The sequence below is a fragment of the Eucalyptus grandis genome, chromosome 3 (assembly GCF_016545825.1).
Source record: "Eucalyptus grandis isolate ANBG69807.140 chromosome 3, ASM1654582v1, whole genome shotgun sequence".
Lineage (NCBI taxonomy): Eukaryota > Viridiplantae > Streptophyta > Magnoliopsida > Myrtales > Myrtaceae > Eucalyptus > Eucalyptus grandis.
Window position 1 is genome coordinate 2,725,757 of NC_052614.1, and position 24,661 is coordinate 2,750,417.

The 24,661-nt window shown below is 41.1% G+C and overlaps 1 protein-coding gene across 1 annotated transcript in view; it reads left to right on the forward strand.

The window, feature by feature from the left end:
• Positions 1 to 10,561: 10,561 nt before the first annotated feature.
• LOC120291520 (brassinosteroid LRR receptor kinase BRL1-like) overlaps positions 10,562 to 24,661 on the forward strand; it is a 56,312-nt gene continuing 42,212 nt past the window's right edge. The window contains 3 exon segments of the mRNA XM_039309023.1: positions 10,562 to 11,521; positions 11,524 to 11,793; positions 11,895 to 12,026. Of these exon segments, the coding sequence (XP_039164957.1) occupies positions 10,699 to 11,521; positions 11,524 to 11,793; positions 11,895 to 12,026 (1,225 nt within the window). The 5' untranslated portion in view covers positions 10,562 to 10,698.

Sequence of the window (24,661 nt, forward strand, 5' to 3'; positions counted from 1 at the left end):
AACTGGCCTAGGCAAGTTTAATCGAAGTGCCGTTATTAGACTCTTGAGTCTTCATCTTCAACCGGCGCTCAGGCTATGGCAATAACTTCTGCTTTGTCTCGATGTGAAGGTAAAATTACAGACTCACTTGGGTTGTACAATGAATACAAGTGCGTAGAGAAAGAATTGCTCTTCGTCATTCTAGGGCACTTAAATTAACGCGAGTGTTCATATGTAATAAAGACACCCGAAGATTGATGCAAGTGCAAGCAAGAAAATTTCTATCCCTCTTCTCACCTTATGATGCTGCTTTGCCTCTGATCTGCCCCGGTGTGGGGTGGTTCTCGACGGGGGGTAGGACAAAAATTTCATCAGTGTATGGGGCTTGATGGGGTGAGCGATGGAATGCCTCTCACTATTTTGGTTATCGTACCATCCGCGAGAGAACTCTTTACCCTACAGCCATGGAATCTTCTGCACTCATCTCACAAGTGTATAGATGGGGGGGACTGTGTGTAGGATATAGCTTGCCTGTCATCATTCTGACGCGCCTCATCCAGCATGCTCAATCAATCTTGTATTCTTCACTTAGTTGTCTATTCTAATAATCCTCAGTGGAATCAGTGACTTAGACAGATAAAATCATCATGCATAATTCATGCAACATTTTGAATATGATGGAGTTTGAACTCTTCAAAACAAGTGAATGGTTTTGACTCGAAAAAGACCCTATTGACAACTTTAGGAGCTAACATAGTGGTGTTTTTAAATATGTTAGATTTTGAACATCAAAAAAGGTTATTCACAAATGGGTGTCGATGGATTGTCTCTGATGAATAGGGATATGACACATGAATGATCAGCCAAGGATTAGGCATCTGATCAGGCATCTCTGCTTTTGCCTCTGGCTTGGATCACTTGGCTTGCCCTATTTAACCATTTAATCTGACTCTTGAATCCCAATGCTCCCTGTCAATATGAGCTCAGAGAGTGAGTGTTAGAAATGATGCCAAGTTACCTTTCCCCTAGAGTTCATTTGTGCCGGCTCTTAGGGAAGTTGCTGACGGCCTCTTTTACATTTCAATGCTTCCTTCGACTAGCCTTTCCTACTTGTGGCCACGTACGCATGATTGCTGGTCGTTGATTGATTTTCAATGCTTTCCTTCGTGGAATTTTTCTTTCGCCTTTGATCGTGGCAAATTCATGTACTTCAAGCTTCTATGGAATTTGAGATGGACAATAAAAACTTCAAATTCTCCGATGGTAATTACTTCTTGCAAGAGCATGCGTTTGGAATAAGAAGCGAGGCTTCCAGATTCTAAGATTGTTGACTGGGACATAAGGTTCCTTCTAACCAGACTGGTTCCTGGATGACGCGTCCTTTACACCGAGCTGGGCAAAATTGACAGGGATTACTCTTACGCATCTGCCTGGGTAATGTCGATTTGTTCAAGTTATGGCATCGAGTTTGCTTCTTGATTTTTGACACTTCCTTAAAGGCTAGTCATTACCATTCATTGAGTCAAACACACATTTTTTATGATGGTGTAAATACATCACTCATATATAAAGGTGCATAAGCATTTTCATTCTGATAGAGAAGTGCTTGGCAATGCCAGACAATAAACATCTTTCAAGGGTAGTACTTTTTTATAGCATCGGAATTAACTGGTTTGGAGAATTCCCGCCCATCCATTTCGCCGAATCAAGGCTCCTCCAGGAGTATCTTCTTTATTACATAAGGACCCTTGTAATTTGGGGCGAACTTGCCTCCGGCTCGGAAAGATTGGCAACATCTTTCTCAAGACTAGCTCATTTACCTCGAAGTGCTTGGGTCGTACCTTTTGATTGAACGATCGAGCTACCCTCTGCGGTAACACCGACCATGATAGAGGGCTTTCGTCGTTTTTAAATCGACTATATTCAGTTGTTCAAGCCTTTGTTGTGTCCATTCTTCCTTGGACAATCCTGCCTGGGATAAAATTCGCAGGGAAGGGATTTCTACTTCCACGGGCAAAATCGCCTCCATGCCGTAAACTAGGGAAAAAGGCGTTGCCCCAGTGGAAGTTCGAATCGAAGTTCGATATGCTGTTAGTGCGAAGGGTAACCTCTCATGCCAATCGCGGTAGTTTTCAGCTGTCTTGGATAGGATTCTCTTGATGTTCTTGTTGGCGGCTTCCACAGCTCCATTCATTTGTGGACGATAAGGGGACGAGTTCAGATGTTGGATTTTGAACTCAAAAAACAATGGATCAATCAACTTGTTGTTCAAGTTTGACCCATTGTCGGTGACGATAGCTTCTGGTACGCCATAACGGGCGATTATGTCATGTCTGATGAATTTCATAACGTTTCGTGTAGTTACGCTTGCATAGGATGCGGCCTCGATCCATTTTGAGAAGTAGTCGATTGCAACCAAGATGAACCGGTGCCCATTTGACGCCTTCGGATTGATTGGGCCAATTACATCGATGCCCCACATTGAAAACAGCCACGGCTCAGATAACTGATGCAATTCAGTTGGAGGGACATTTACCTTATCCCCGTGAATCTGACAACGATGACAACTTCGTACATGCTGAGCACAATCGCTCTCTAAGGGGAACCAGTAATAACCCAATCTCATTATTTTCTTGGCCAACATACGTCCATTCATGTGAGGGCCACATACTCCCCCATGTATTTCTTGCATTATTTGTGTGGCTTTGTTTACATCCTCGCACCTTAGCCGGATTGAGTCATATGATCTTTTGTACAAATTTTCACCGCTGATGAAGAACCTCGAAGCCATTTTCATTAGGTATTTTCGATCGGGGAGTGCTTTCTTTAGGGAATTCACGCTTCGAATGTATTTCCTGATGTCGTAATACCAGGGTTTCCCATCGAGTTCTTCAGTTATAGACATGCAGTGGGCCTGTCTCGTCAGGACTTCAATTTTCAAAGGCTCTACTTCTAACCCCTTCGTTACTTGTAACATAGATGATAGTGTTGCTAATGCATCAGCAAACTGGTTATGAATTCTAGGTAGGTATTCAAACGAGATGTTCTGGAATTCTCCTACCAATTCTTCCAAGTAGTCGTGATAAGGCACTAGTTTGGCATCTCTTGTCTTCCACTCGCCCACAGTCTGGAGGATAATTAAGGCGGAGTCACCGAACACTTTTAGTTTTGACACTTCCATTCCAATAGCCGCTTGTAGGCCGAGGATGCATGCTTCATATTCGGCCATATTGTTGGTGCATGGAAACATCAATTTTGCAGCCACATGATAATGTTGCCCATTTGGGGATATCAAGACCGCCCTAGTGCCTGAACTTGATAAATTTACAGCTCCGTCAAAGAACATAGTCCATGTGTCCTCTTCTACTGTTGAAATTCGGTCATCTGGGGAATGATCCTAGCGTACTTTTTTAGGACAATCTGCTAACATATCAGCAATCACCCGACCTTTAAGCGATTTTTGCGACATCACCGGATGTCGAATTCTAAGATCGGATTTGCCATTTGGCCAATTTTCCCACCAAAGCCGGGCAACCGAGCAAATACTTGATTGGGTCACTCTCGATTACACAAGGAATGTCCGGTAATGCAAGGTATATCTGTAGGAGTCTCAGTGCAACACCCATACCAATGCAGCACATGTCTTTTCTGATTTGGAGTAGTTTTGTTCTGATGTGGTGAACTTTTTACTCAAATAGTAAATGGCTCGTTCCTTCCCATCATGGGGTCCTTTCTGTGCCAACATTGCACCTAGGGATTCACTGTTGATGGTAAGGTAGAGGGTCAAAGGGTGTCCTGGAGTCGGGGGTACTAAAACCGGGGGTTTCATCAAGTACTGCTTCAAATTTTCAAACGCCAGTTAGCGGTCATCATCCCATTTGATTTGTGCATCTTTCCGAGAAGTTTAAAGAAAGGTTTTGCGGTTTCGGAAAGTTTGGGAAATGAATCGCGCAATGTAATTTAATCTTCCCAGAGACTCGGACTTCTCTTACGATCGAGGGAGGAGGTATCTCAAATATCGCTTTAGTTTTTGACGAGTCCACTTCTATCCCTTTACAGCTCACAATGAATCCAAGTAATTTGCCAGAAGTTGCCCCGAACACACATTTTGTTGGGTTCAAGCGCAACTTGAACTGCGAAGTCAATTGAATAATTTTTCCAGGGTCTTCACATGGTCTTCTCCATGTCTGGTTTTGGCGATCATGTCATCGACATATACCCCAATTTCTTTGTGCATCATGACATGGAAAAGGGTGACCATGGCACGTTGGTAAGTTGCTCCGGCGTTTTTCAGGCTAAAAGGCATGACTTTATAGTGAAAAGTCCCCCATGGAGTAATGAATGCGGCTTTCCTTGTCTTCCTCCTTCATTCTTATTTGGTTGTATCCGAGAACCCATCCATGAAAGAGAAAGTTTGAATCCAGCGGTACTATCCACAAGAACATCTATGTGAGGTAGCGGGAAATCATCCTTTGGGCTTACTTTGTTCAAATCGCAGTAGTCGACACAAATCCGGATTCGACCATCTTTCTTCTTTACCGGTACAATGTTTGCTACCCAACTAGGATATTGCGAGACTTCAAGGAAGCCTACTTCCAGGAGCTTCATTACTTCTACTTCAATCTTTTTTGACAACTCAGGCTTAGCTCTTCTTAGTCGCTGCTTCTTGAGGGCTACATCAGGGTTGGTTGGCAAGTTATGCTCCACGATCATTGGATCAAGGCCTGGCATATCGGCATATGACCATGCGAATACATCTTGATACCTCTTTAGGAGGGCAATTAAGCTTGCAACTTCTTCTTCGAAGGTTCGCGCCAATCTTTATCTCCCTTGGATCTTCTCGTGCTACCTAAATTGACAATGACGGTGTCTTCAGTAGTAGGGGGCCTTGTTTCTTCATGGCGCTTCCAATTCCGTTGAATTTCGTCAGAATCATCAAAATCATCATCATAATTGCTATCATGGCTACTTACGGTGTTGGTCTGGACCGTTCTCATACCCTCGCCTGCCGCTAGATTATTCCTATGTCATAGAGTAGATAGGCTAAGGGAACAAATAAGGTTAGTAGCATGCATGTTTCTTTCTTTTGAAAAGGTGATAAATTGTTTTTGAAGATTAAAGACAAGGAAACATGAGGAGACCCGGGTCTCAGATTTCTTCTTTCATTTGACGGCTGGCTATCATCAACGGGCCGGTTTGGTGTGTCTCCTCATGCCCTCAAAATGTTTTCAACTTTATTTATTAGTAGACGGATTTACAAGGTGATTTCAAAAAATAGTTCCTTGAGTGGAACTGATGTTGAAAACAAAACAAGCCAGACATTAAAAAATATGTACAAGCTCCCACGTAGGGGAGTATGCGAGAGGATTAAAAGGATTCTACTCGAGCGGGTCTGCACCCATTTCCCCTGACGGTCCTTCGTTAATAGCGCCCACGAAGAAGTCTTCATACTAGTCGCCAGCCACGTCTCCCTGTGCTCCTGGCTTTGCGGATTTCAGATCGTCTATGCCTTCCCATCCATCAGGGACGATGTTGTGATGATGATCATAGAAGCTTTGGGGGATGAAATAATTGACATAGTAGTCAAATTTACCACTTGGTTGGCCCAAAGTGTCCATGATTGCCTTTCTTGTACGCGCTTTCTTAGCATGCTCATGGAATATGGTACGGGTGCTGGGTACCACGAGGAGGTGATCCTTACCAAAACACATCCACGGAGAGCGGAACGTGAATACCCCAGCATCCAAAAGGTCCTGAACCTTGTCTCTCAGGATGGTGCAGTCATTTAATGAGTGTCCTAATTCCCCCGAATGATAATCACATTGCTTGGATGGATCATAATCAATGAAGTACTCGGGAGTAGGATGGCTCAGTTCCTTGCCAATTATCCCTTGCTCTAGGAGGATGGGGAAATAATGGCCATTGATTTAGGAAGAGGCGTATATGGCCGAGTGTTTCTTGGGGATGGGGGTAGCCGTGCCCCTCGCCAGGTCGTGTCAGTAGGGTCCTCTTCATTTACTACCAGCTCCTCATTGTGATGAGAGCGGAATGCACGGGTAGCTTGAGCGAGGTTTTCTGTCAAATGGTGTACAATCTCGCGTAATTCTTCGACTTGGTGTTGAAGCTGGATGAACGAGAAGTTATCGCCTATCTCTTCTAATTGCTCTTCCTCAATGGCACCTATGAAAATGTCCTCGAACATGGTGGTCATGTCATCTGGCCCCTCTTTCTTTATAAGTGAGGGCCAAGTTGTGGCTTCTGGATTATGGGCAATTTCACGCTTTCGGGGTTGAACCATTTTGGAGTATTCACTTCCTCTTCCTCATGCATCATCTGGGCAGGGGCCTCGGGAAAGTTTCCTCGAGACGGGGGTATATAAGACTGACTTTTTTCTTTGCTTTTCTATCCGGGGAAATATCCTAAACCAATAGTATAGGGTCTCCTCAGGGCTTTAATAGGCTGACGGATGCCCTGACCTCTCCTACCAAGCCCTTGTCCTGGAATGAAACTGTGTCCAACCATGATTTTTCCTACCATGATTGCAGCGCTTGATACCTCGGGGGCGAGGGGCAAAGTCCCTCGAGTTTTGTGTATAGTAGACACGAGCTCGAATGATTGATAGCTGGCCTCGCTTTTGTCACTAGGTTCAACATAACGGATGGCCGTCTCGTGGTAGATGCGATGATCTTCTTCTCCTCGGACCGTGATCAGTTTTCCTCCAACCACGAACTTCACACTTTGGTGGAGGCTCGAAGGTACTGCTCCTGCAACGTGTATCCATGGGCGCCCTAAGAGGAAATTGAACGCAGTGGGGATATCCATCACCTGGAACAAAATTTTGAATATGGTTGGGCCAATTTGAATGTCGAGCTCGATCTCTCCCACTGTTTCCTTCTTTGTTCCATCGAATGCTCGAACAGAAGTCTTGGGTACCTGGATCCATGATTTCTCTATTTTAAGGCGATAGAGTGTCGCTAGTGGACATATGTTAAAAGCAGATTCGTTGTCAATCAATACTCGAGCGACATGAGATGCGTTGCACTTGACTGATATGTAGAGGCCCTTGGTGTGTCCTCTACCCTCCTCAAGAATTTCTTCATCAGAAAATGCCATTTGGTCTTTTAAAAGGATGGTATTGACAAATTCCTCGAGTTTGTCATGCTCAATCGTTTCAGGGACATGTACCTCACTTAGTACTTTCATGAGGGATTTCTGGTGCTTGACAGATGTCTGAAGCAATTCCAACAGAGAGATCTGTGCCGGTGATTTTCGTAACTGTTCCACCACATTATATTCGCTAGCCTTGACTACGGCCAAAAACTCCTTGGCTTCTTCATCAGTGACGAGCTTAGCAGACTGAGTATTTGCTTGAGCATAGGCTCGCCTAGATCTCGTGACTAAACCAACATCAAGGTCATAAGACCATGGTACTGCATTGTTGTACTTGTATTTGTAAGGCTAGGGAATCTCGATGACTATAGCTATTTCTGCTGTTGATGCTTGAACAATGGCTCCCTTCCTTTCAAAGACGCTCTCATGTGAGGTAGAGTCCTTCTCCTTTTCCGCGTTTAGCACGGCAAATTCTTCCTCCCAGTTGATGAGGACTTGCAATATGGTAGAAACTATGCTGGTGTGGCCGGCGTACATGATTATTCCGGCCTCTATCATTCTTAATACCCTTTCCTCCATTATTGCAAAGGGTGGTATTTCATCATCCGGATAATACCCGGTTTCTACTAGCCCTCGATAGATGTCAACCATATGTGCATTGACATTTCTGATTTGACTGGCTTCATAACTGAATATCATGTTTACTTTGTCGGCATGATCAAGGAGCGGATTGCTTTGGACATTCGGCTTTGCAGTTTGGAATGAGAAGGCCTTAGTATCCAGCAGGTTCTGGATTCGATGCTTAAGGACGAAACACTCATCAGTTGAATGGCCTACTTCTCCCATGTGATAGTCACATTTTTGGACAGGTCATAGCTGGAGAAGTTTTCAGCATTGAGTCGTCTTGGCTCAGTCGAAAGGAGGCTCTTGTTTCGAAGGATTGCCAAAACCTAGTTTAGAATTAGTTTAACATAAAAAAAAATGTGAATCTTTTGATGAAAATTGGATTCAAAATTGAATAAGCTTCTAGGGCTTTACTATATGGATTTTTAAATACCATTTTCTTTTAGAGACAATACTAGGTCATGAAAGTTTGGTGACTCCGGTATTCTTCTTTTAAGATTCTATTGGAGACATCCTTTAAGATCATCTACAATTTTGTTTTAATAGAAAATTAGATGGCTTTGAACAAATGTTTTGCATTACAATTTGTCTTGTGTTATAGCAGTCAAACAATCTATGCTCCATGAATTTTTTATGTCATTTGCTTGAAGATTTGATGAGTTTGTGCAAATAAGCACACCAAAGATCACTTCCATCCTCAATTGTTCCGCCATTGCCCATTTTATCAAGCAACGTTGGCTCTTCTTCTTATAGTTAAAAAGGTTTAAAAGGGCTATCCATTTATTTATTATAATGCCCAAAGATTTACCATCAACATCCTCACATTATGAATTATAAACCAGCGGGACTCTTTGTTGTCATTTCCAACCATCCATTTTTTTATTCACTATTATGTTAGATTTTCTGAGAGCATTTTGGAATATTTTGGTCAATTAAATTATTACAAAAGTCTAGTTTTATTTAAACATGAATTTTTAGGTCTCCACTAACATTTTTATAATTAAATGAAAAACATTGAGAATATAAATTTTTAGGGTCATACCAAACACATTTATGTTTGTTTTCTAGTTCGAGAAAAAAAATATTCAGTTATCAAAAGAATTCTTATATTAAGAAACTTATTCAGGGAATGAAAATGAAAACAATTTTTTTCTAAATAAAAATTATTTCCGAAAATAAAAATGTTATCAAATGCATCCTTATTGGATGAGCTAAAGCAAGATCCAATGGATTTATACAATCTAACATTAACATGGGCTTGATAGTCAGCACGTAAACACATTAAGAATGCAAAGGAAAAGAATGGATTTCAATAACCAATAGAGTAAAAGGATTTTAAAGGAATGAGTTAGAATGTTATTGGAATGTAAACGGGGGAAAAGCAATGAAAAGAACGCGTATAGAGATGAATTTCTTTATAAATGAAAAACTTTAATAATCCCTTCCGATCTATTCTCTCAATTTTGACGAGATTGTGATTTTAGAATAATTTCTTTACCTCTTAGTCCATCCAATCGAACTATATGTTTGACAAAATACTTCAGACAGGCCTGAAAATTTTTCTTAAGGATGAGATTACATGACCCGTATATTTAGTCAATCACATTCATTCCCAAAAGGGAAAAAGCCATAAAAAAAAAAACTTTAAATTATACTCAACGTGACATTTATTCCGAATCCTTTTTTTTTTGTAACATAAAAAACCCTAAACTATTTTAACTTAGGCATATTTATCCTTTGTCAATATTTTGTTAAATGAATTTTCAGCCAAAATAACGTGATTTTTATTTTACTTAAGTCACGTGGACTAGGAGCGAACATGGTTTCAAGGTAAAACCTGAAACCTGAGAACTAGACCGGTGGGAACTTATCTAGTTCTAGGTTTCAAGATCCAAAATATGCAAGGTAGGTTTCAAATTGTAAAAATTAAAGATCTAATTTTGATAGGTAGGTTCCAAGTTCTCGATTAGCGAAACTTCAAACCTGGAACCCGTAACCTAGAACTTGGAATAAATTTTTGTGTTTTTCTTGATTTATGTCTTTGCACAATCTTACGATGTCCTATAACATTCAATGATAAGTGTATAATTTGGAACTACTATATAATTTTTTATTTTATAAATTAGACTTTTATTTTATTAATACTTGACATTTTTCAAATGTCTAAATATAAGTTAAGTGTCAATAAATTGTAGTAGCAAGTAATGATTATTAAATATGATAATTCACTATAATCGTGTAATTGATAATATAGGTGGAATTTGGGTGGACCCTAGAATTGATTTTAACCTATAACATGGTAGGTTCCAAATTTCTGGGTATGTAGAGTATGTTCTAGATTCTAAAAATACACAACTGGTAAGTTTTAGGTTTCGGTGAAATTTGCACGGAATTTTGAATCGCTCACTCTTAAGATGGGCACTATTAATATTTACTTTTGACGTCTCTATAGATAGTTTTTAATGGTTTTTTTACAGAATTTTGGAAAAAGGTAAATGTATCACAAATTTACAATTTGAGACTTTTGGTGTCATAGAAATTTTTTTAATTTAAACTAAATATGTCTGCATATAATTTAAGATTATTATTGTTTTTTTAGCTTTTGACCTTTCCCAAAATGAAAAGTCCACGGCCACGACCACGACCACGACCACGACCCGGGCGGAAGGCACCAGTAGACTCAAGACAGCGTAGCGATGGCATCCCGCAAAAAATGAGTCGCTCTCCATGCGCCACGTTGCAAGAATTTCGCTGAAAGTGAACCTTGACCAAACAACGGTCGAGGAATCAACGTTGCAAGAATTCGCTGACGACACTCGAGTTCTTGTTTCCGACGTACTGTCCGAAGAAGCAATGACCCTTGGACTTGAGTTCTGGTTTCCTATGTAAACCCGATTAAAGGCCCCAGAAGGGCGGTCTTCTTCCTCCTCCCGTAATCTCAAGCCACCCACTTCCGCTTTCACATTCTGTTCCGAGCCGTCTCTCATGGCGGGCGAAGGCAAAATGGCCTGTCTCTTCATCTTTTTCCTCTGTCTCCGCCCATCTTCGGAGGCACAAACGTGGGTCAAGTCCGGTTACTTCTACGCCGGCAACGAAATCCCGGTCTCAGACATTGATTCCTCTTTGTTCTCTCACCTCATATGCGCTTTTGCTTACATCGACTCTTCGACCTATCAGCTCTCCGCCAACTCCTCCACTAAGCAATTCTTCTCCACCTTCACGAGCACCGTGAAACGCAAGAACCCTTCGATCACCACGCTGCTATCAGTATGGGCAGCAGCGTGGGCAGGCCGAGAGGATCCTCCAGCTTTCGTTTCGATGCTCGGTGAGTCTTCTTCAAGAATGTCCTTTATCGAATCTACGATAGGAAAGGCAAGGCTTTATGGGTTCAGTGGGGTTGATCTCTATGGGGTCTTGCCCAGTAGGAGCATTAACATGACCAATTTGAGTGCCCTTTTGCGGGAGTGGAGAGATGCTGTAGATGAGGAATCAAGAAAATCTGGGAAACCTCCGTTGCTGCTAGTAATGGCCGTGTATTGTCAACCCATTTTTAACTCCGTGAGTTACCCACTTGACTCAATTCAGAGAAATTTGGATTGGGTTCACCTAAATGCGTATGATTACCATCTCCCCACCAGGGAAAGATTTGCGCTCCCTCACGCAGCTTTATTTGACCCAGCAAGCCAGAACAACACAGACTTCTGCATAACTTGGTTGCTGACTAGACGATTTCCTGCAAGAAAGCTGGTTCTGGGCTTGCCCTACCATGGCTATGCTTGGCAGCTTCAGGATTCGAGCGCCGATGCCATTGGCCATCAGCAGTGGGGCATGCTGTGACGGCGGATGGGTCATTTGGATACAAGGCTATAAAATCTTATGTCCGAGATTCTGGTTATGGAGCCAGTCCTGTTTATGATGGTACATATGTGGTGAACCTTTTCAGAAAGGGATCGGTATGGATCAATTTCGATGATGTGGAGGCCATCCGAACCAAAGTAACTTATGCCAAGGAAAAGGGGCTCCTTGGTTACAGTGTGTTTCAGGTCGGCAATGATCAGAACTGGGTCCTTTCTCGGACAGGTTAGGATTAAGTACCTCACAGGAATTTCTGAAGGTTTTAAAAATTATTGCATTGAAAATGTAGAACTAAATGTAATTCAAGCACTTAATTGCCTTGTCAGCTCAAGAGGCCAGTGAAGATCAGCAACACAGGCGATGGTTCTGGCTTGTTGTGCTTATTTCGATTGCTGTAATTGTTCTCCTTATATTTGGCCTGATATGCTACTTACAGAGGAGAACATTGAAATCAAAAGGTACGTTTTCTAAACTTTACTGGAGGATTACTGTAATTTTGTTGGAATCAGGAACATTGACTTCAGAAGAATTAAAGTTCCAGACACATTTTCTTGATGTTGGTTCGCAGGTATTTCGGGTGTAATAAAAGGATTTAGTAGCCGATTAAAGACTATGGTGTGTAAAGTTGAAAGTCTTGAGAGCGGTACTCGTAGTCTGCGAACATTTGGTTATGCTACCCTCAAAGCAGCAACTGATGACTTCTCAAGTGAAAATAAGCTTGGAGAGGGTGGATTTGGACCTGTTTACAAGGTAAAATATATGAGGCCATTCTTAAGCTAAAGATTACTATTTTCTGTTTCATTGCAAATCCCATGAAGTACGTGTTGGGAGAACGAACCACGATTGAGGGCCAGATTTGGTCCTTTTGCTCTATAACATGCGTTCGTTGTTGCATAATGTTTTTCTTATTTTTTACGCTCTAGAATATGTGGTCCTTCTCATTTATAGTCTGATTTATAATTGAGAAAGTGAAGGTAATGGGAACTTTTCGACCAAAAGAAAATGGTAATGGGAACTTCCTACTCTTACTATGAGAGCAAATCTTTTATCATGTTAAACAAAGGTATGCCGGCTTTCTCTGTAGCAGCTGCCAGTTGGTTGGTTTATACTCGTGATTTCAATCATTTAGTTGGAATGAGTCGGTGAGTATTTCTCACTGAAGCTACATGCCTCTAAAAGAAAAAAGAATTGGCATCGCAACACAACACAATAAGCTTGAGATATTTAGAGATGCAGCGTAGGTCTTCTTAATGATGGATGCAAGCTTGTCATTATAGGAGGTTGGACTTGGATGCCGTCTGCTCAAGTTTTGTTTTTCATTAATGTTCCTTGGGGTTATGTGACTTATGTCATAGACAAAAGACTGTCTTCCAGCATAAACAGTGAAAAATTTTGTTAGTCTACCATGTTCGAGTGGAAGTTAGTTGCCCTGTTCTGACCATCAGCGTACATACCTGTTGCTCAGGGCAAGTTGCCCAAAGGACAGTACATTGCAGTGAAGAGACTTTCGAAAACTTCAAACCAAGGGCTCGAGGAGTTCGAGAACGAAGTTATGCTCACTGCCAGCCTGCAGCATGTCAACCTCGTTCGCCTAATTGGATTTTGTACCAACAGGGAAGAAAAGATGCTGATCTATGAGTACATGCCAAATAAGAGCTTGGACTTCTACCTATTTGGTTCGACATCTTCCTTGCTTCTTAATATTCATTAAGCAAAACCTGGGTGTTTTTAAGTGACATCAAGTGTGATACTCCAAGAGGCTTAGACGGGTCCCCAGTTCCGCTACAATGGCTAGGGCAGCTAGACCCTTTTTAGCATTTGGGGTACACAATGGTATGCAATGCTATAATTTTGCTTCTGGTTCTGATAGTCTTTAGGTTTTGATGATGCAGATCCAATAAGAAAATATTCGCTGGATTGGGTGAGACGTGTTCATATCATAGAAGGCATTACACAGGGGCTTCTTTATCTCCAAGAATACTCAAATTTCACAATAATTCATCGAGACTTGAAAGCCAGTAACGTTCTGCTGGATGATCAAATGAACCCCAAGATATCAGATTTTGGTTTGGTGAGAATATTCAGGAAGGATGACCTTGAGGCAAATACCAGCCGAATTGTTGGGACTTAGTAAGCGAGCTAACTAAGCCCTCCTAGGTTATTCCTCACAGGTATTCTCCTGCTAAAAGTCTGCTGCTTAATCCAATTTATGTTCTTGTATGCAGCGGGTACATTCCTCCAGAATACGTGAGGAAAGGCATATACTCAATGAAGTACGATGTCTACAGCTTCGGGGTACTGCTGTTGCAAATCATCAGCGGTAGAAGGACCTCATGTTACTATGGCTTGAATGAAAATCTGAATCTTCTTGAATATGTAAATAGAGATTATTCGTGATTCAAAATTTTTCAGGCTCAAATTTAGGAACATGAATTTTGACTTTTAACCAACTGGCGTTCTCAATTTCAGGCATATGAGCAGTGGAAAGACGATAAATGCATGGAGTTCATTGAACTGTCTCTGGATGACTCTTCATCATCCTGTAAGCTCTTAAGATGCATGCAAGTGGCTCTTCTATGCGTGCAAGAGAAGCCTGGGGACAGACCCTCCATGTTGGAAGTCTCTTCAATGCTCAAGAATGAATCTTCAGCTGTGAACTTCCCAAGAAGCCTGCATTTTCAATTACCGAGGATGAAGATGAGGATGACAAGTGCTTGCTCAAGGAAGCAATTCATTCAGTCAATGATGCATCAATTTCTGAATTGTTTCCTCGCTGATTGGACATTGCATAAATCCAATGCTTTGAATACTAATACCATAGAATATTTGGTCAACTTATTGGGTTGCCTAGTACTTCGTTTGTCCCGGTGGCATTTTTTTTCCCAATTAACTGTATTTTTTTTTTTACAATTGTATATGTTTTTACAATTTAGAGGCAGTTCAAGTTAGGAGTGATTGATTTCTGATTCAGTTCAATCCACCTAGGAACTGAGAACCAGATCAGAGGGATTGGTTTTCAGTTTCTAGAATCGATTCAGTTCCTGAGCGGTCCGATGGAACTGATCGCTTGCTCCATTTATTCCCAGCCTTTGTCCGATCACACCACGAACTCAAGGCGTCGTTCTCACAATCGGCTTGAGATGACTGAGTCACGGGCAAATCAGACCCCAAACCGCACGCATTCAGAGACTTTTGCCTTCACAGAACACAACTAGACCGAGAATCAAGCAAAAGTCTCGTGAAAATGAACCGCGAGACACGGAAAGTGCGACACAAAAGGGCAAAATACAGATCATTACCTTGACGAGGATCGAGATGCGAGAAACAGAGCAAGAGAGGAGGCGAGGGTCGAGACGATACTGCGAGGGGGAGGCATGAAGCTCGAGCGAAAGGGATGTGACTTAGGCAAGAGAAGGTGCCGCCGCGCTGCCATTTGAGAGTAGAACGAGAGGGACGAGAGGGAAAGAGACGAGGCGTGAGAAGCGAGAGAGAGAGAGAGAGAGAGAGAGGCGGAGGCAGCTAGGCACGACTGTGACTTCAGTCTGTGAAGAATGACTGATGAACGAGGCATCTCCGGAGCTACGCGAGCTAAGACGAGATTATTGACTAGGGTTTGAGTTTACACTCTTAACTTCACAGTGCTGCTCTTTAAGAAATTGACATATCCAGTTCGGGCAGTTCAGTTCTCATCCTAGAACCGAGAACTGGAGCAGTGCTCACTAGAATTGTCCACAGTTTGCTAGTTTGGTCCAATTTGGGCGGTCCTAGTTCAATCATCCATCTTGCTCACTACTAGTTCAAGTGTTCCTTCTTTTGTCTAGTAAACTGTTAAGGGAAAAATACTGAAAAAGTATTAAACATAATACATTGGTATCAATTCAGTTATAAACTTTTTAATTGGATCAATTTAGTATTAAATATTTTCACATTAGTACTAATTTAGTTCATTTGGCTAACGTAGGTTGGAAATCGCTAACGTGAATGTCAACCGTTCTAAGTAGTATGATTAGTGCTGATATGAATATTTTTAATAATATTTTAACAAAATTTTGAATTTTTTTATAATTTTTGTTTTTCTTTTCTTTTTCTATTAATTTTTTTTTTTTCTCCTTTCATTTTGGCTGGCATTGAATGACTTAAATTAATTGGAAATTATTGATGTAGACGCTGACCATTTTACATAGCATAATAGACATAACATGAATTCTTATTTTTTAATTTAGTCAGAATGACTTGGTAACTCACATTATCTGATAATTGAGATGGAGTGGGTTCATGCTCCAATGAAAAGAGTTTTCGAAAGATAAAGTCAACATACGATTTTAGAGAATAGCACATGTACCCCAAGCAAGTATTTTACGTGGCTAGTACATATATTGCTTAAAATTGAATCGAGATTGTCAGGTTTGGAGAACCCACATGGGAGCCACCCTTTTCAATGGTTCAAACTGAATTCAGAAAATGAACACCCCCGTAAACTAATTTCTCCTTGCAGCCCATGTGTGTATATTTATATAAAGGTTCGAATCACTTAGATCTATCGTCAAAGAGAGTGCGGGAAAGAATTTGCCTTCTTAATTGACTCGGTCATTCGAGCACAAGAAAAGGCCTTATTCGCATGAAAGTTCTTAGTCACGATCATTATCCACATTTCCCTAAACCTGATGTTCTAAACTAGAGTTAGGTAAGGTCAGAACCCTCGAATTAATACGAAACTTAAGCTACAACATGCGCATGTGGTCCAATACATCCTATTTAAAACCAACTAAAAAATGTATAGTCTCATCATAAAAGCTTGTCAGAAGCTGCTCCTTATTCAAGCATTCTAGTCATAGCAAACACTCTCCACCCTTGTCAGACCGAATTGTTACAGGCTCATAAGTTTCCGCATAGTTCGTCTCCCAACCACACACCTATTGGAGGAGGTCTTGCTTTGACATTATAATTGTGACACCCTAAATTTAACTCACTTGAGATATTGTTGTTGGTTTATGCATGTTATAATTTTAACCAAATGGATGTGAAAAATGTCGAGGTTGGGACACATGGAGTGTCGTAACTTGGCACGGAGGGACACTTAAGTGCCATAACTTTGAAATGGTACACTTAAGTGCCAATATCGGAGTAAAATGGAACAGTTAAGTGACAATCCGGCCAAAAACCGACCAAAATGCAGACGTGGCATTTTCTGGTGACATGCTTAACCGATGTGGCAATTTTTTTTTTAAAAAAAAAAAAGCACGGGTGGAGGAGGAAAACGACATCGCCCCATTCACTATGCATTTGGCCAAACTAAACAATGTCGTTTTTCCTTAGTGCTAAACGACGTCGTTTTGCTTATTTGGATTTTAACCTTTCGTCAATTCACACCAGTCGACGTCCTCTCCATTGCCGTTCACGCTCGCCGTTCACAAATCGCCGTTCGTAGGTCGTCGCTCGTCGTCGTCGCTCGCCGTCGTCGCTCGCCGTCGTCGATTTGGTCAGGTTTTTTCTCTTTTTCCTCTCCCATGTGGTGAAATTAGGGCTCCGACTCATTTATTAGGGCTCGGACTTGAAATTTGGGGGTCGCTGGGAAAGCTCAGGCTTGGTGTGAGATTTATGGCTTAGATGCGATGCTACAATCCTATTGGGGGGTTCGAATTGACAATTTAGGAGCGGCCTTGAAATGTAGACTCGGTGTAGCGCTTGGCGGGGGGGAAATTAGGGCTCGGTGTAGGGCTCAACATCGCCTCATCCACTGTGATGTGTGATTCATTTAGGGTGTTGAATTGTGATTTGCAAAAGTAATTTGTAGTGGTCGGATGTGAAATGTGCGATGGTGATTGGTGATTGTTAGGGTTCAGAGTATTGGACTTTGGACATGTTCGAATCAAAGGTTGTGGGGATGGGGACTTCTGGGTATTTTTTAAATAAATTGCATTGTTGAAGACCCATGCTGAGGAATCTCTCCATATTTTAAAGGAATGCGACGGCATAATCAAAGTAGTTGTCGGGTCCCATCTCTATTTGTCCTTGTCTTGAGGCCTCTTTTCAAGCTACAGCTGTCATCTGACCTATGCATCTTCCCTCTCTCTTTCTTCTTTTCTTTAATAAAGAGTGTAGGGACCTCCACTTGCAATTGTCTGTCCTTTGTGAATGTGGTCCAAAAGTTAATTGTATATTTGTCCTCTTTTTGTTGCGAAATGGCGCATGATAAAGACTATGTTGTTGTCATCGTTTACTACAGTGGGGATTTTTGTGATTGGGGAGGATGAGTGGGAGTATGAGGGGGGGAATGAAGGTACTATCTTTGTAGATATAAAGAAGGCATCTTATATTAGATTTGTTAGGGATATAGTGACATTTTTGCCTTGTAGAGTACAAAAGTTACTGTACTGTGTTCCTGGGAAAGCCTTGAGAGATGATTTGAGAGTTTTGGAAGATGATAATGGTTTTAAGGATGTCTTATATCATTATCTTCATGGCGAAGAGGCGAAAGTATTTATTGAAAACAATAGTGATAGTGAGGACGAAGATGATGACAGAGATAACACCCAAGTAGGAGAATGAGGAGATGGTATTCAAGCTAGTACTGAGGTTAGGGATGAAGTAGGGCATGATGGACAGGATGAGGAGGAGAGGGGTGCAGATGCTGTTCACCAGAGCGATTGTGACATAGGTGATGTCACCATCACTGAATTAGATTGGGAAGTAGCTAAATCCAGTGAAGGTGATGATGACGATGACGATGAAGGGTTGCCACTGAAGCTGAAAATTTATTAATCTTAAGTGACGCCGACAATGAGGAGCTTACACAATCAAGGAAAAACAAATGGACTTTTTGTCGATAGATTTGCAACTTTGCATGTAGGCTGATGAAGTTCCAAATAGAGACGAAGGCCCCGCAGATGTTGGTGTTGCTGGCCGTGTCCTGTGAGACAGTTATGAAGAAAGCATCGACACCACAACTTCCCAGACGAAGTTGAAGAAGATCAACGAGTCTGTGCGTAGAAGGAAAAGTAAGTTTCCTTCCTATGATCCATCTGTTGCCTCTGCTACTTTGTCGCAGGTATGAAATTCCATGATGTGATACAATTTAGGAAGCTATACTCAAGAACTCCATTGCTGCACAAAGAAATATTGATTTCATTAGAAATACCAAGAAATTTGTAAGAGCTAGGTGTTTGCAAAAGAAAACTGTCCATGGAAGATTTACAATGTGTTTGTTAAGAAGAGTGAGTCTTTCCAGATTAGAGCCTACCAAGAGGAAAACACTTGTTCCATTAATTTTCAAAACAAAAGGGTAACAAGTGCATGGTTGTCCAAGCACTTCTTCGATTTGATCAAGCTGATGCCAGAGATGAAAATTTCTAACTTTAGGATGCTGGTGAAAGAGCATGTAGGCATCAATGTATCTAAGAATCAAATGCAAAAGAGCAAAGCAAAATGTGATAAAGATACTTATTGGTCGGTATGCTAAGGAATATGGGCGGAGTGTGGGAGTATGCTTGGGAGTATAGGCTGCAAAACCCTACAAGTAGAGTGTATTTAGAGGTGGTTGAGAGACCGCTTCCTGATCATGGGACCAAGTTCGATAAGTTCTATGTGTGCTTTAATGCATGTAGACGAGGATTTTTAGCTGGTTGTAGACGGATTATAAGATTGGACGATTGTTTCTTGAAGGGCTTGTGCAAGGGAGAATTGTTGGCAGCAATTGGAAGAGATGCGAATAACCAAATGTTCCCACTAGCTTGGGCTATTGTAAAGATTGAGAACAAGGACAATCGGTCCTGGTTCTTGAAAAATCTGATGGCTGACTTGGAGATAAGAAACGGGAATGGTGGGCATTCATGACCGACCAACAAAAGGTAATACTTGTTTTTTGAAAAATTTAGTCAATAGTTTGCTTTGTAATATGAACATGTAAGTTGCTCTAGTATTTCTTAACTTTGAATTATTGCAGGGATTAGTTCCGGCAATAGCCGAGTTGTTGCCCCATGTTGAACATCGAATGTGTACGCGGCACATATACGAAAATTGGGCAAAGACCTACAAAGGGGATAAGCTGCAATTGCAATTTTAGCAATTAGCAAAGAGTGCAAACATGGCTGACTTTAGAATAGCCAAAGAAGGACTGCTTCAGTTGACAAAGAAAGGTTGTGCTACCCTATTTCAACTAGAACCGAAGCATTGGTGCAGGACATTCTTCAGTGAGGAGTTCAAGTACGATAACGTCGATAACAACATTTGTAAAGTATTTAATTCAAAGATAATAGATGCCAAATGCAAATCCAGTCATCTTAATGCTTGAAGATATACGAGTTGCGGTTATGACTCGGCTCGAAACAAAGAGATGAGGCTACAAAGTGGACAAGACAATATGGTCCTAGGATTGCCAAGAAATTGGATGAGAACTTGGCTGCAAGTAGGCATTGTTATCCCATTTGAAATAGAGATGACGGATATGAGCTAATGAAGGGTGCTGATAAGTATGTTGTCAATCTAGGAAGTAGGAAGTGTTCATGTAGAGCATGGCAAGTAAGTGGAATTCCATGTGCACATGCCATATGTGCCATCCAACTGAAGGGCGACAATACGTATGATTATATCGATGATTGGTATCATAAATCAAAATATCTTGCTTCTTATCGCTTCATAATGCAGCCAATTAGAAGTAGCAAGTTTTGGGAGCCCACGGATCATGAAGCACCTCAACCTTTGCCACTCAAGAAGAAAATTGGAATGACAAAACGAAGACGAAGAATGGCGGAGGGAGAGGTCTCGGGTCGGCAAAGAATGAGCGAGCAGGTGCAAAGATAACGTGCTCTTATTGTCGCCTAGCAGGCCACAATATTAAAGGTTGTCAATTGAGGAAGCAACAACAACCGTTGAGGCAAGGTGAAGGGCCTAGTGAAGAGACAATTGGAGAAATACACACAGCAGGGCCAAGTGAATCAACTGTTCTTCAGTAACAAGTAGAACCCCGGTATGTCATGAAATTTATTTTATGTTTATGTTGCTTTGTCGTTTATCATAAAAATGTACATAATATCCTATTTGGCCTTATATGTAATGTGTTTGTTAGGTCACAAGAAGAACCTCGAAGTCATGAAACCGAACACTGTTCGAAGAAGGCAAGGTAGAAGACAGCCAGGTGAAGGATTGGCCCAAGCAAAGATCACGGCCACCAAGGATTGACCCAAGCAGATCACGCCAACCGAAGGATTAGCCCAAAGATCACGGCCAGTCAAGGATTGGCCCAAGCAAAGATCACGGCCAACTAAAGGATTAGCCCAAAGATCACGGCCAGTGAAGGATTAACCCAAGTAGCATCACGGCTAGTGCAATCAATTGTTCTTCAAAGAAAGAAATACCCAAAGGGTAAATTCAACCATTTGTATTCGTTTTTCATTTTCTTTATATTATTATATGTCTCGATATTATATTTATGGTCTCTTTTAGCCTCTTTCTCAGGTTCAAAGAAAGCAAGTTGGAACTCAACTGCCAACTGAAGGGCCATCACAAGAGCCACCTCAAGGATCATCACAGGGGCCACCAGAAGAATCACTGCAAGGGGCACCACAAGTACCACCACTAGTACCACCAAAAGGCCTAATAGAAGGAGGTGTCACTGAAGTTGAAGGGCTACAGTAAGGATAACTAGAACAAGGCCAGGTGAAGGGGCATCTACACAAAGGCCATCTAGAACACGCCTGGCTGAAGAATTGGTCGAAGAAGCCCAGTTGTAGCTGAAGGGCCCAAGAAAGCAAGAAAAAAAGCCAACAAATCACAAGTTCCTGAAAGTGACGCCCATATTCAAACAAGAGGGGCACTTGGGAAGAGGTTAAGACAATATGGCTATGGCCTTTATACGATGAGCGTCATCGAACAAGTTATTCTCAATGTAAGTTTTATTGGCTGCATTTAATTTAATTTATGCTATAGACTTTTGCTAACAATTTATTGTTTTTTTGTAGCCTGGAGAAGTTCAAAGGTTCTTATCTCGGCCCAACTCAAGAATCAACGGCTGCACCAACAAAAAGAAAACATCAATCGTGCCAACAAGAAAGAAGAGAAAGAACCCACTCCGGCTCCAGCTCCCTCCCAACTCACTCCGGCTCCTTTTGAATCAATTTGGCCTAGGACATTTGCAGCTCCATCTGAGTCAGTGGATACTAAGAAGGTTGAAGAAGAAGTTGCACATCCAGTTAGAAAGAGTGCAAGAATTATGAATCAAGTTAAAGGCCCATCGAAAGGAGCACGAACAGGGGGTGTCGTGCATATTGATTGATGAGAAGAGATGTGATAGGATTTGTGGAGCTTAGGAGTCAAAACAGTTATGTAAACGTTGATGTTGTCAGACTTACTATGGATGGTTATCTTTTTTTTTTCTTTAGTTTGTCATTCATTGATGTTGTTAGACTTAATTTCAATATCAATAAAATGATCTTGCGCTGCTTGTCAATTTATGTTGTTGTTGTTTGTCATGGATTCTGCTTTTACTTGCTACACGCTTTGTTGGTGTTCACGTGGTGATAGTTGGAGTGCTTTGTATCGTGGGTGGTGGATGGTGATGTTTGGTGGTAGTGAGTTTGTTGTTGGGGTGCTAATGTGGTGACTAGGGTGCTTTGGTGTGGTCGGTGGTGATGCCCGGTGATTATGGGTTTGTGGTGGGGTTATAGGCTTAGCGACACCTACACCCGGTACAAGTGTGTGCACATCTTACACCATGTGTACTAGTGCAAGCTAGTGCAAGGCTTAGCTTACCTTGTGCAGCAACACCACCAACATGGTGGTGGCTGGAGTGCCTAGTGTGTAGTGTGCCTAGTGGTGATGGTTGGTGGTGCAGTCGGTGGTGGTGGCTAGCGCAATTTTTAGAGAAAACCCACAAAAAATTGGCACTTAACTGGTCATATTCAAAAAAAATTGGCACTTAACTGTTCACTTTTAACTACAAGTGACACTTAACCGATCACTTTAATAATAACTTGACACTTAAGTGATCATTTTTTCATCGCGACTAGCACTTAAGTGATTACTAAATACAACTTATGGCACTCGGGTAATCACTCGTGTTTGTCTTGTGTATATGTTGGTCTGCATCAAAATAGAGAAGATGATGGTAATTTAACTTATGGCAACTCCATATGACAGCACAAACAACAACAAAGCCACAATGATCTTGTGGAATAACACAAACTTCTTCGCATCTTTCAAAAAGAAAAAAGCCTACGTTTAATCCATAACAACACCATTTTTAACTATGGCAGTCGGAGAAACTTTTTCTCATTTTCAAGTACTTTACATTTCATCATAAAGTACAATAGAAAACAAAACAACACCATAATAAACGATTGGTAACACTTTCATTCAATTTTCATCATTGAAACTTCATTCTTGAAAGGTTTAGTTGAAGATGCTTGAGCGTGCATTGAGACTTCATTCTTGAAAAGTTTAATTGAAGACGCTTGAGCTTGAATTAAGTCAACATTGTCCAAGTCGTTCACGAACACAGATGGAGATTGCTGTCTTTTATGAAGTAGATCCAATATCACCTCTGTGGCTCGATCAGAGAACTTTGCATCGATTCATTTGAAGTATTTGCACTTCGACGCTTCTTTATCGGGCGCATCCATAAAATCTTCTCCCAGGATTGATTTGAGTCCACAATGTTCTTCTTGGACTCGGTTACCCACAAAAACAGAAATGCTGGCCTTCTCCTTCGCTTCGGTGAGAGGAAATTGAGGCGCCGTCAAGGAATCCCGCTCTCCATTTCCAAGATTCGAGAAATGAATTTTGGGCAAATGAAAATTAGGGTTTGAGACTTGGATTTGAGCACTTCAATGGGGATTTTGGCTAATTTAGGGTTTTAGATTTGGGGCATTTGGGGAGACGACATCGTTTTTGGAAGATTTTGGGCTTTTATTATGCAGACGACATCGTTTCGTGAGTTAGAGTGACTCGGCTCTCCGGCGAGCCACGTAGGCAAAAAAATAATAAAATATTGCCACATAGGATTTTTGGCAAGGGTCGCCGGAGGTGGCACTTAAGTGTCCCATTAGAAAAGAAAGTGACACTTAAGTGTACCGTTTTGAAGTTATGGCACTTAAATGTCCCCCCGAGCTTATGGCACTTGGACTGTTCTTCTACCAAAAAATGTCTTTCCAATTGTTATATTAAAGAAAAAGTGTCCATACAACAACGATAATGATCTGAAGAACTTGATAAGACTAGTTGTGTTTATCAACTCGAGAAAGCTCTTTATGGACTTAAGCAAGTTCCAAGAGCTTGGCATCAAAGATTGTGTACTTTTCTTGTTGAAAAATATTTTGAAAAAGAAAAAGTTGATACAACTTCATTATGCAAAAGAAAGATCATATTTAGCTTTTAGATATGTATTGATGATATCATCTTCGGATTATTGATGAGTTATTTGCAAAGAATTTGCTAATATCATGCAAAACAAGTTTGAAATAAGGATGATGGGGAAACCAAACTTCTTTATTGAACTTCAACTCAAACAAACCAAATTTTTTTTTTTTTTTTTGGTAAGATAAAAACAAACCAAAGTTGGCACTTTCACATTTCAAGAAAAGAAACGCTTCAGAATTAGTGAAGAATTTTGGGATGGAAACATGAGAATCGGTACACCAATGCCTTCATCAACCAAATTTGACAAGGATGAGAAATGTAAGTTTGTTAATCCTAAGCTATATAGGAGAATAATAGGATCATTGTTGTACTTGATAGCATCTAGAATTGATATTTTGTTTTGCTTATGTATGTGCGTTCGTTTCTAATCTAATCTTAAGGAATTGCATTTGACTGTTGTGAATTAAATCATCACAGGGTATCTTAACAACTTTTATTTCATGTTATTGGGACATTGAGACGCTGACTTCATAGTTTACAAAATTGACAAAAAGAGCACCTCTGGCAATTCTCAAATAATGAATTGCATGCTTGTTTCGTGATTTTCAAAGAAGTGAAATTCAATAACCCTTGCAATTGCTGAAGCTGAGTATGTGGCTCTAGATAGCTGCTGTAACTTTTGCGAATGGAGCAGCAACTTAGGAATTTTGGTGAGGAACAATTGAACATATGCATTATGTGT